Source organism: Tyto alba, unplaced genomic scaffold (assembly GCF_018691265.1).
Source record: "Tyto alba isolate M040663 unplaced genomic scaffold, T.alba_DEE_v4.0 Super-Scaffold_3, whole genome shotgun sequence".
In the NCBI taxonomy this organism is placed as follows: Eukaryota; Metazoa; Chordata; class Aves; order Strigiformes; family Tytonidae; genus Tyto; species Tyto alba.
Window position 1 is genome coordinate 14,960,001 of NW_024881304.1, and position 13,385 is coordinate 14,973,385.

At 42.0% G+C, this 13,385-nt stretch overlaps 1 protein-coding gene across 11 annotated transcripts in view; it reads right to left on the minus strand.

Annotated features, from left to right (window-relative positions):
* FOXP1 (forkhead box P1) overlaps positions 1-13,385 on the minus strand; it is a 390,943-nt gene that overhangs the window by 42,250 nt on the left and 335,308 nt on the right. For all 11 annotated transcript variants that reach the window (XM_042799335.1, XM_042799341.1, XM_042799336.1 and 8 more), the window contains one exon: positions 5,042-5,146. In XM_042799335.1, coding sequence (XP_042655269.1) covers positions 5,042-5,146 — 105 coding nt within the window. The remainder of the gene's footprint in view (positions 1-5,041; positions 5,147-13,385) is intronic.

Here is a 13,385-nt window from a genome sequence, read left to right on the forward strand (position 1 = left end):
ACTGTTGTGTTTCTCTTGGCCTTGGCGGAAGCTTTTAGGTCACTGGGTTTTGGATATTACAGCGGATGAAAATCTTAGAACCACAGAAACTTCAAAAATGACAAATAACTCGAATCTCTCCCCCATCCTCAACAAAAGAAAAAACCCTAATGATACTTCTCTAAAAAGAGTCGAACCTTTTTATGAGACCTGTTGCCAATATTAGTGCCACCGAATGATCTCATCTTTCATTCTGGCTAAATTCCAACACACAATTTCATTAACCCAGGTACTGCAGGTGATAAAACTCATTTTTCCCTAAAGAGACAGCTAAAAAGTACCAGTTATACATTTATGAAGTACCAGCAATCAAAATTATGGATTTTCTAAAAGGTTTTTAACTACTTTTATTGAAAGGAAAATCGCTGTCTCAGACTTTTGTGACACTATTGCTAATAATAAATTTTACCATTTAGACATTGCAGTAATATGGTAGACAGTGTCAATAAAAGTATGAAACAAAGATGATCCTTGTCTCTTAAGTAATGCTTTCTGATTACACACCGGAAATTATAACGTGAAACATAAACTAAGAGCACCTTAAGGTATAAAACGCAATAACGCAAGACAATGTGCCTCGCGATGCGCGCGCCGCGCGTAGCAGGCAGGCGCTTCGAGGTGTTTTCTGGAGGAAGCCGCGAGGAAAAATGTTTATGTATTAAGGTAAAAACGAAAAAATGAGGCCGGTTGGTCGGAGCCGGCTCCGGCGGGGAGCGGGCCTGAGGTGCCGCGCGGGGGGCCGTGGCGGCAAACTTTCCCGCCGAGCGCCGTCCCCGGCGGCACTAGAGGGCACTGTGGGCTTCGGGCCACCCCGGCCGCCTCCCGCCGCGGCCCCCCACGCCCCCGCCGCGGCCCCCCACGCCCCCGCCGCGGCCCGGAGGTTAAGCGGGAGGTTTGTTGTAGCGAGGGGGAAACGTCGACATCTGAAGGGCTGTTCCAAAGACGCGCCGGGCTCCGGGAAAGAAAAGGCTGGCGGGCAACCCCCAGCGCCGAGGCGGGTCCCGCCGGGAGCGGGGTGGGTGCCCCGGCGGCACCTTCGCCAGCGACGCCTCGGAGCTGGCGAGTTTAAGCGGGCCTGCCAGGAATTTAAAAATCCGAAGAGACATCTATAGACTAGCCTTTTCTCTGCCCTTGCTACCTATTTGATTAAAAAGTCTCTGTTGTGCTAACTGCAGATGATTTCACTGCAGAACATTTTGACATGCAAATGATAGCAATTAATGCCTTTGAAACAATTTATGATTTCCGGCCTACTTCAACATGTATTAGCATATACCTGGTTTCTTTAATATACACTTTGTTTTTCCAAAACCACAAACATAGTTGCTGGAATTTCATGTGGAAGTGCTTAAGGGGTTGAAAGTTAACACCTTTGTGAGCCGAGCAGTCTCACAGTTGCTGCTAAACAAAAGCCTCTTTGTAGAAGCTTTCTTGAAATGTTTTCTTAACATGTTCCAAGTAGTTTTAGGCAGGCAACTAAAGTAAACAAGATGTTACCATGATAAAAACACTTGTGAAAACATTACAGAGTGCACTTAGTAGTTTCTTTCACATAAACTCCCCTTCGTTTCATCAAAGTTAAATGCACACGAAGCAGATTACTAGCATCACTGCAATATAGGATTGCAAGATCTCTCAGAAGGTCTGTGTCCCTCTTTTAAAGAAGATGTTTGATTTAAAAACGGTACAGCTGTGATTAAGCACATCTAAATCACAATCAAATTAAAAAAAAAAAAAAAAAAAAAGGAGGGGGGGGAGGGCAGGGAGAATAAAATCCCACTCAAGTTTTCTCCTTCATTTTTTGCCCTGGATACCTGGATACCTTGCTGAATAAACCGCCCTCCCTCCAGTTAGGAGTTCCTGAACAAACTTGCCGTATACGGGGTATATATTTCTATATTTTTTTCTATATTTCTATATATTTTTCTCTGCAACAGTCTTTAAACACATGCAAATGAAATCAAGGATATAGTCAATTCTGAAGGAAAGTCACTCCGTGCTACTAATTGCTCCTTTCGTTGCCGCCTGCGAGACTGGCCTTGGGTAACACGCGAGACACGTGTGCACCCTCCAGCCCTCGCCTTGCTCCCCGCAGCTGGGCAGGCGGCCACCAGGTCACCGCAGGCAGACTGGACTTGTTTTTGTTTTTAGGCTCGGGGAGTATTCTGGAACATGCAGGGTGCTACTGTTTCATTAGGCTTAGCAACAGCCCCCGCTGCTATCTGTTAGCTCTAACTGATACCGCATCACATGATAACCAATGGTTGACGGATTTAAAAAAAACAAAAAAAAAAACACCAACAAAAAACAAAAAACACCAACAAAAAAAAAAATCCCCGAAAAACCACAACGCTAGAACTGCAACTTATTTCAAAAAGAAATAGGGAAATAAATGCATACAATAGCTCATGTATCTGCTGGTTCTGATAAGCATCCTCCTGTTGGCTGTGAGTGAAAGACAACTAGGATCGTTATTTGTACAGTATTTATCTTTGAAATCAAGGGCCCTGTGGTGTACCTCACCTTGGGAACAAACACTACAGAACGATCACAGAAGAGTGTCAAATCTCTGGTTTTGATTTACCAACAGTTATGATATTTCTTCCTCGGGAGGAAAAGAAATGAACCATGTTTTAGACCTGCGAGTCCTTTTTTCTCCCTTAACTGTGGAATCATTTTATTGGCATACAGGGCTTTCATTCCACATTTGCTTTTTCTAACAGGCCTTTTTACTGAAGTAAGTGAAATTAAGCAATGCTCAATTGATACACAGGCTGTATTTCACTTGGTAAACAAGAGCTTTTCTCTTGAGGGGACTGTCGAAAGAGCTTCATGGATTATACAAGTACCAGAAAGAAACTTCAAGCATCTACCTGTTATCTTTTCATTGAGTAATGAATTCTGATAAACGGCCGTATAATTTAAGGACAGATGCTCCACAGGAGACTTGGAAGGCTATGGTATCATTTTATGAAGCTACGCTCACTTCCTAACAGTGTCAATACGCTGCTTGGGGACATTCATTTCTGCATTTGTTCTGGGTTAAGTATCGCTCTGAACAATAAGACTTTGTCTGGACACTGTAGAATTTGGATAATGAGAAAATTTACACGAGCCGACGGGTTTAAGAAAGTCACACGAAATATTTCTGTTGAAATGTTTCAATGAGGAAAAAAAAAAAAAAAAGAAAGAAAAGATTGACGATAAGTCACAAAAGAACCAGAACTGTTGGAGCTGGGAGTAGATGGAGCTGCTTCAGGTCCAGCATGGGCTGGCAGTGGTTTTCAGGTTATTCCTACCTATTGATTTCCCCAAGTATCATCTCCAGGTGAACTAGTAGCCTCGGTCTACTTATTGAAACATCTCCAAAATACAATATAAAAATCAACCTTGCTTCTAGCCATGCCAAGTGACTTATGGGCTGTATTTTCTACGGATGGTCACATCAAGCAGCTCACTGCTGTGTAAGAAATCTTTCTAAAACCAACAGATCTAATCTGGAACGGGGGACTAGCAGAGGAAGGGGAAGTGGCATAATCTGACCTTATGTGACTACACACGTTCCAATATCTAAGGCTACCACAGCACCTTTCCCTTGCACTAAGTGCAATAAAAATTAGAATTGTTTTAAAGGTCTAAATGCTATAGTATGGCATATGAATATGAATGAGCTGGCAAGTATGGTGAGATTAGCATTTATTTCACTTAAGTGAACAACAGGATGAATTAAAAGAAATGAGGCCACCCTTCATGGAAATTTATGACTAGCACCTTCTTATTTTGTAACCCTCTTGTAATGAGAACCTTCTCATTACTGTACACCATTCCTTACTTGTAACATATGTTTATACCAGGACCAGCGCTGCTGCAACTGAATTCGGGAAGGTTTTGCCAGTAGAAGCAGAACTGGCCCATTCCGTTCTGAGAGCAAAAACCTATCTGTATCATCTAACATCATCCAACAAACATCCTCTTGCTAGCTGTCGCCCTTCCCTCTCTCACATAAAAATCCAGGGAACTGCCCGAAAAAGAACAGATATAGCTGAATGTTTTGGGACTAATTTTACTTATCCATCCCGAAGAATCTCATGTATTTATGCGGACTGACTTTATGAGATCACCACTGTAAGTGGGAGCAGAATTTGTCCCTTTGTTCATTTAAATCATAAACCTTGCTTGGGCGGTTGGTCTTCCGTGATCTTAAAACCAAAGAGCAACAGTACTTGAGAAAAGACCAGTGCCCAGACCTTCAAGAACCTGGATGCACCCAAAGCATGTGTGTACCTGGTGATCTACCCAGACGCAAAACTCTTTTGTGATGGGAACACTTTTTGCTCCAGCGTGGAGGGGTGAGGCTGATGGTTCAGCTGTGGAGCAGCCACGTGTAAGTTATTAGAGCTCTGCTGGTCCTTCCCTGCATCGGGATGCACGCATTACCACACACTAGTCCATAATGCACTGTTTATGCAACGCGTAAAACTGTGTTCTTTGGCAGCAAGGAAAGGTCTGCAGCAAACTGCAGGGGCCCAATTAATGTAATTATAGTTTATTTTTAGTGGTGTAGACTTTGTTCATTAGTTACTTATTTGACATAAATTAAATTTCACGTGATGTTCTGCAATTCTCTGTTTAATTATGGAGTTAATGTAAGACTAAACTTCTAAATTAAAGTGAAATCAAGGTTAAACCAAGGCTGTATTGTTTACATTATCAATACTGCAACATAAAAATTATTTAAATAAATAAAAAAGAAGGCTGCGGAACTGCAAACTTTCTATTTCATAGTAACACACTGAGCAAGACCATACTTTCCCCATGGGGCTAATTTACTATCCCCTGTTAAAACGTTCTTGAGCCTGATCCAAAAGCCACTGAAGTGAAAGGGAGCTCTCTGTTGACTTCAGTGGGCTTTGCATCAGGCCCACGGTGAGTGACAGCACACAAAATTTCATTTCAGGGCATGCTTTCTGTACAATGCAAATGCCAAAAAAACCATCCTTACTTTAGGAACGACTGGAAGTCTTCACATACTGCTTCACAGCCTGGCCATTTGCATACACCGTGTCCATAGAGTGGATGGCTGTGCGAGTGCTCCTCGTGGGATAAACTGGAGGGGAGAAAGAGAAAAGAGAAAAAGTGGCGTAACCGAGGGTATCGCGCCAATTAATCTTCACAAAGACTCTTAACAGCACCAAACAACAGATCCTGAAACATCCCTAACATCTCATGGTACCCACCTGACTCTGCCCATGGTTTTTCAAAACAGATTTAAATACCATTTGCAGTGCGAAACGTGTCATTCTTACTTAGTTATCCTCCTACATTTCATTCATTAATTAAAAGCTTTGTAAAGAATTTAAATTAACATGGACGGGGGAGAAATCATTTGACAGACCTGCTTAATATCCTGCTTGATATTTTGCTAAGAAATTTATGAACATTGCATATTTACAATTCAACTTCATCAGGAAGAAAAGTCATCTCTGTTCAGCAGTGTATTCTTGTAACACAATACAACCGGACCCGAGGCTTTCCTCATCGCCATAGAAAGAGGAAAAGCATCAAGTCTGCAGCCTTGGCTTTCTCACCATGTTATCTGTTTACTGGGTTGTTTTTTTGTTTGTTGTTTTTGTTGTTGTGTGTTTGGGTTTTTTTGTTTGTTTGTTTGTTTGTTTTTGTGTGTGTGTGTGTGGGGGTTGTTTGTTTGTTTGTTTGGGGTTTTTTTCCATTTTTGGGGTGGTTTTCTTTTTCTTCTTATAGGCTGTTTCTTTGCACAAGTACAGCCCCCTTATGTGCCAGTAAGGAAGATGTATTTTCAAATGCAAAATTCATCATAAAAAAAGGAACCATGTAATCAAATGATTCCTCGGTCTGAGGGGTTAGTGGGGGCTATTAACCTTGCTAAGATTGGGCAGGAACGTCACAGAGCTTTCTAACTACTGAAAAAACAGGGTTAAAGAAAAAAATTCATATGAGCACTAAGGGGTTAATCCTTCAGCGGGATTCCAATCAATACGTAATGATTTGGCTGCACGGATCCAAGTCATGAGACGCTTTGATCCGGGCCATGTGGTGCTCAGGGAAATGTATCTGTTGCACTAACTGATGAACCATATTCTAAAATATCTTCTTTATTCAACTTCTGCATGGAAACTTCTTCAGTAAAGGAATTATTTTTGCAACAATTTCCATAACCTTAGATGACTTTAAAAATAAAATGTCAAAATAATATTGAAATCTCTATTTCGTGCTCACACACATAGCTATTTTTCATAGCAAATCTCTTTGCTACAGTATGCCTGTGCTGTATTATGAACTTCAAACATACACAAAGGATATGAACACATACCAGCATCTAGGTGTGGCTTTTATGACTTATTTTATCCTGGATTACAGGTAACGTTACAGATAAACGCCTACTTTTTGCCATTTTACTTTTACACACATGTGGAAATTCTGTTTATTCTTGTTCTGTAATATTATCTGCCCGCATACTGTAACAAAATTGTGTTCTTGTATTATTTCTGATGCACTGGATAGCAAGATCACCATAGAACATACCCCTGAGATGTTGTCCCAAATGCAAAGAAGTGGAAAGAGAAATTCTTGCCCAGATTCTGACACTTTTGACTTTTGGCCCAATGACAATCTGAAGATAATTGAAGGTGGTTTTTTTAATCATTTTTAAATTTTTCTAAAAAATTCAACAAAGGTACAGATCTGACTGGAAAAGGTATTACGAGTTGTACACAAACCTAATTCATTATTTCATTCAAATCTTATTTTGGCTATTTACAAATAGTTCTTCAAGCATTAAAAAAAAAAATATATATATACACACATACAGTGTGCAAAGTAATTTATTTAAAAAGAACAACTGTAGATGAAGAGACTTACAAAGGCCTTCTCTAAAAAGGAATATTACACTTGTTTAACTTACTCGGATTTTTTAAAATGTGCAAGTGTGGAGAAGCTCCGTCAGTTAAGTTTTTAAAAGAACAAAGGGACCGATGCATTCTCTGCAAGGAAATTAGAAAAATGCTGCACCCCACGTGTCCTCAGCCGAGAAAGAGGGAGGATGGCTGAAGGAACACTGTCCACCCAAGCCAGACAGGCATATGGTCAAACACCTCCATACATATCAGAGAAGAATCATTCAGAAAATAATGGGTTTTATCATCTGCTTCCATACCTGAATACAGCAAAGGGTGAGAAAACAGGCTCTCATGTTAACACTGCGTTGAGGCCCATGAAGACTACACATGAGAGTTACGATTTCAGTGTGTTTGGCAGAACCCAAAAAAATTTCAGTGTTTTAATTTACACAGCGCGCATTACCCATATACCAGGACAAATGCAGAAACTCCATGTGACGCCAAGTAAGGAGTCAGTCCCCTGTGGGTTTTAAGCACTGTAAATCTCATTATAATATCAACAGGAGTCACATGGCTTAAACCCCCAGCAGGGTTTTTTAAAGTTTCTCTGCGAGAGCCTAAAGGCCACGGCCAAGTCAACGGAAAGAGCCCTACCGAGATTTGTATTTATTTTTTAAATCCAAGTGCAAATCTCTTTTCTTTCCAGGGAACTTGCACAAGACAAGACAAACTATGTAGGACATGATACCCTGGTACAGTGTCCAAAGAAAATGATGGAATGACCAAGAGAGTATCAAACTGTAAACGATGCTCAGGATGTCAAAGTCGAGTGCTGTCCATAACCAGAAAGATTGGTGTTGACTATAAACGGGAACTTAAAAGGTCACTTTGCTAACACGACGCTAAGCGTAACATGCTTAACACCTACGTATAGCTTCCACTGCCATTTGACAAAGCAGAGCAACTACTTCAGCTTGCCAAAAATAGACACGTCAAAAAGAAAAAGCCTCTCAGTATTGAGAGACAAACGCAGGCACCGTCCGTAGGCAGCGTGCCTTTCCGAAGGCTGCTACTCCCATCCTCCTCGGGGGGGTTTCAGCGGGGCCTGTCGGTGACCTTTATGTGTCCGTATCAGATTACTGCTATTTCATCCCTCCCACTTTTGAAGATATTATAGATTGCCACTTGTTCCCCCATAGAGCCTTAAGAAGCACCTCAAAACAAAACAAAGAGCAGGTTTATACAGAAACGGATGTAACGCACGAAGGATACAGGCAGTGGAAATGAACGGAGAACTCTGTCAAACTGATCTAAGTACTCACTTTGTCTGAGGAAAGAGAGGTGGAAAATTAAGATTTTAACCCAATACATAAGCAAACAGCTTTGTGGGCACAATACAAACCTACAATCTTAAATTGTTCAGTGATATTTTGCCTGCATGCAAGCACAGTTTCTGTAATCTGGATGCATCCTTGGTCTCGCTGCCGGAGACAGACTTTTAGAAGATCTGAGCATTGGCAAGCAGAAGCAAGTTTTAGGTCTGTTTGATTTCTAATGACACATTAGAGTAGGTGTTTGTTTCTGTCACCCTCTCCTTCCCAGGAACGCATATTCGTGGTCGGGTACTGGTGATGCAACACTAGTTAGTGGAAGTGATTTTATAACAAGACATAATTTTCAAGGAAGTGAAGGAATAAATGATGCAAAAATCAAGATTATGTGGGGGTTTTCTTCTCCTCATAAGGTATGTGCGTACAAAATACTTAACACAATAGAATTATTTCCAAATAATGCAACAGTGCAGCATTACTACACCAAAGTAGCACAAATAACCAACCCTCTGGCAAGTAGAACGTCTTGCGTAAATCAGCTTATTCATGACATACGACAGAGTAACGAAATCCATGTGGGAAGCTGAAAACTGCGTAAGTGTCCACTTACTCTCTGCTGCCTCCAGCCCGGTTTCCAGTAAGGAGGGGAGAGAAGGGCCAGGCACTCCCACAGTTCCTCTGAGCTTGCTGGGTAGAGGAGTTTTTACCTCTGCCGCCTTCAACCTATGATGCTTTGTAACCCCAAGGATCTCTAGAAGGTCTGGAAGCAAATTCACCACCGACCCTGACAGGGATGGCTGTCAAAGCTGGTACCTGCACAGCCCCGTCCACCCAGACCGCTTCAGTCATTTAACTTTTGGAATACAATCTGACGTGCTGCAGCATCACTGAAGAATCACTCGCTGGGACACAAAAGTACGGGACTTAGGGAAGCCACGGGCAGCTAAGCCCCCGCGGAGAGTAAAAAAAAGAGTACAGCCCAAAGAGAGAGGGGAACACACTGGGTATTGGGGAAAGTAGTGACCGAACCACTCTCATGAAAGCTACCCGTGCTGCATGGTTTAATTCAACCCATACGTACTAACCACGTGAAACTGGGTACCACACTGGCAAAAAAGTCACGGGTGGATATAAAAACCCGCTAAGCAGAAGCCTCAGTAATAGTACTTCTGCCACACAGTGGACCATATCGTAAATATTCATGATGCTGATTTGCTTCATATTCCACTCACTCTCTTCCACATCTGCTTGGGCCCATGATCTTTGCCAAAACACTGGGGAAAGTCAGTGATGTAAAGAAGCATCCTTGATTTTCTATTACAGTTGTGAAGCATCTGCTCACATTCTAACGGTGCAGAGAACATGCCTGAGCCACCTGCATGCTGAAAAATCAATACCATGTCTCCTGCTTTCCTCTTGGAAGGGGTTTGAGCAGAGCACCCCACAGAATTTGCAGAATTGCTTTTTTTTAAAAAAAAAATTTAATTTATTTCTTGGGGCAATAGGAAGCGACCTCATCTGTACCAGCTGCCATGGAACTGATGTTGGTGTACAGTCCAGGCAGGAGCGTGGGACTCGGTCTCACACCACATTCCCTCTTAGTCTGATGTGGATGGCACAGCCACCGAGGCAAAATGCCGCAATTTTGGTCCTGTACAGGAGGAGGAGAGAGACAAGCAGGAACCAACACAGGTCTCCTGTATTCGTGACTGCCTGGTGAGCTCTAAAGCTCATCGAAATGCACCGACGGAATAACGTTGATGAAAATATCACAATTCTCTGAGTCAGAAACACCCGCTGTATTTGATTTAAAACCAAAACGGAAGCAGTAATGATTAAATCCTTGTACCAACTGTACTTGAATGCAAGTTCCTGCCTTCATGGCAAAATCAACTGAGTAGAGATGTTTTTTGCAGTGAAGTCGCACTGGTGCAAATCTCTCCGAATTCTTACTAAGGTGATTTAGCACCTCTTTCCTCTCTTAACTGTGAATTTAAAAAAACCCCAATAATTAAAAAACATATTAAAAAAAAAATAAAAAAGAAAAGTATTAAACCATATACTGAAATGGACTACTTCTAGATATTCGTGCTTCCATCCAAGCCCCGGTAACTGCCCAGAAAGCAGGCATGTGATCCGAACAGAGAATTGTCTGAGCAGGGTAAATGCTTCTCCACCGCCGGATAAAGCTTGGCAGAGGGTCGTGGGTTTGATGTGTGAGGCCAGTGACAGCTCTTTTGAGAACTGGCTTGCAAATTTTTGGATGCTTTTTAAAAGCTGAATGTCTTCCCTTCCTCATTACTTTAGTCCACACCCAGACCTAGGACTAGAAGAAGCTCATGTTTTACATCAAGCCCTATTGGAAGTAACAGGAGTGGTATATTACATTTTAAATGACTACACCAATTTAAGACAAATCAGGTTAAAACTGCAGCCTACAGGCTGAAATCCTGTCTTCTAATCGGTGTGCACTAACTTGTATATTCCCGTAGTATAAAGGGGGGGGGGGGGGAAAGGGCCAAAAAAAAAAAAAAAAAAAAAGGCAAGCAGAGCTGTAGCAATGCACAAGGCCAGCAATGCCCCCCATCCTCATGCCTCTTGTGACATTATTCTGTAAATGCCTGTCGCAAGGAGAGCTCTGGAGCATTTGCAGCAAGACTGCCAAAACCTGGCTAACATTCCCCTTCTCTTCTACCCCCATCCCCACTACAGAGAGTATAACCAGGCTGGATAATCAGATGCATCATCTTCTGATTTTGATCTCTGCACTGATGGTTTGGATTATTAATCAACATTTTGACCCTCCAGCACTTTCAAAGTACTACATACTACGTCCAGTGGCACCCCCTCTTCCAACCCCGCAGCAGAACTGCCACAGAGCCCGGAGAGCCACTGCCCTACATCCTTTCCTTGGAGGAACTGAACATATTTCGAAGCGATTTAAGAGAAATGCCCATTGCAAAAAACCTGGTATTGAATCCATCACTTATCTCGGGTGGAAGTTCCATTCCTGCACTTGAATTAATGAGTTTCTCTACTATTTAAAACTCTTATTTTTTATTTCAACCTTGTGCCTAGGTACTGTAGTGGAAAGTACATCAAATATACCCAGACGCACATGATTTGAAATGCTGGATTTTAAATTCCGGCACTGCTAACTAATGAGAACAATTTCTCCCTCTTCTTCTTTGTAGCATCACTTCATGTACTTACATACCATAATCACATCCTCCTAGAGCCTCTATTTTTCCAGGGTGTAGATCTTTAATTCCCTTTAATCTGTCTTCATAGCCTATTCCCTCCAACTCCTTTATCATCCTAGCTGCTCTCCTCTATATTTGCTCCAGTTTCTCTTTATCCTTTCTGCAAGAGAGTGGCCAATTGTACATCACACTCTCAATGTGGTTTAACTGGTTCTGCATAAAGTAGAACAGGAAAAAAGAAGGACTCGGATGCAACACGCATGTTTATGCCTCCCATGACTGCATTTACCTTTTTAACTAAGACATGGCACAGAGTGTCCCACCTTAATTTCTCAACCCCGATTATGTCTCAGCCATTTCCCACACAACCGATGCTGAGCAGCTGACGTGTCACGTCAAACTGGCAGTTTGGAATTTTTATTTCCTAGCTGGGCTACTTTCTACTTATCCCTGCTAAATCTCATTTTATTCCTTTCTGAACAGCCTCCTAATTTATTCAGATGAAAACGGATTGATTCAGTATCTTAGTTTAATTAGGAAAAAAATGTGGCCCTACCACTTTCTTAGGTTTGGGGGGGGGGGTTCTGTGTTTTGGCTTTTTTTGTTTTGTTTTGTTTTGTTTTGTTTTTTAAACTGACTTTCAGCCCAGCAATCCCATCCCTCTTACACACCCAATTCCTATGGCAAAGGGAGGTGGCAGTGGCAAGGCTTTGGCCCTGATTCAGCAACGCTTTTAAGAGCACGAGCAAGTTTAAAAACACAGGATTAGACCTTGGACTTCACCAAGACCGAGGTGTAAAATTACAAATGCACATACATACTTTGTAAAAAGATCCTGTTTGCCAACATTATTTTACTGTAATTTATATTCTGTTGTTACATTTAAACCTATAGTAAAAGAAAACACTGAGAAACAAGATCTATTCTTGTTTAACAAAATTATATTCTGTTACATTTAGAGTTGAGGCAAGTCTTTCGCCCTTACATAAACCGGCGATACGCCAACAAATATGATTAACACAGATTATTCACGTCAGGCTTTTTCACCCCTGTCCCACAGGCACAACAAAACCCGGGCAGAAGGTGACTGTCACATCGTGTACAGCCTGGCAGCTCGCACGGCGAGCCTTCGCCCATCGCACACCCCAGCCGCACCTAAGGAAGTGCCCTTTGGGAAAACGTTTATCAAAAAATAATGTTGATAAATAACGACACCAAGGGAGAAATACAGTTAAAGCATCAGATTCTCTCTGCCACACGCTTTCCCTCCATAGAATGCTATTTAAAAAAGCACTAAAATCGAGAGGACACAAGCCTACTTCCCCAGGGAAGCGTGCTGAATCATACAGGTAGTGTAAATATCATATGCTGCCGCAGGTGCCAGGCGCTCTATTTGTTTGTGTTTACTAAAAGGCATAACAAATAGTCACACTAAAACAGAACAACATTTGGCATCGGGATGATAGATACCAGAGCAGCCATAAATCACATTCACTTCTTTATACTCGAACCGCTGTGCAGTGCTAACACTTCAGCCCCCACTTTTTTCAGGGGCCCTTCGCTGCGATTTGCCCCTTTTAGGGGCAGCCACCAGCTCCTGGCCGGGAACGTCGCAACGCGCGGCACCGAAGGGCTCAGCATCCCTCCCGAGTACAGCACGCCCAAGAAAAACCACACAACATTGAAAAAAAAAAAAAAAAATATAAAGTAAATAAAAAAAAAAAAAAAAAAAAAGGAAAAAGGGAAGAAGTAAGTAACAGACTCGCCTGACATATATGGCCAGCTAACATCGTTTACAGCTTTGCAACTTCTGAGTTAATTCACAGTATAAACAAGGAGGAAAATGTTTCTTCCGAGCAAGACTTCCTGTAAACTGTTCATTAGAGCGGCGCTGGGCGCAGGGCTGGTGCACCTGCTGATTAACCATGCGCTCCAAG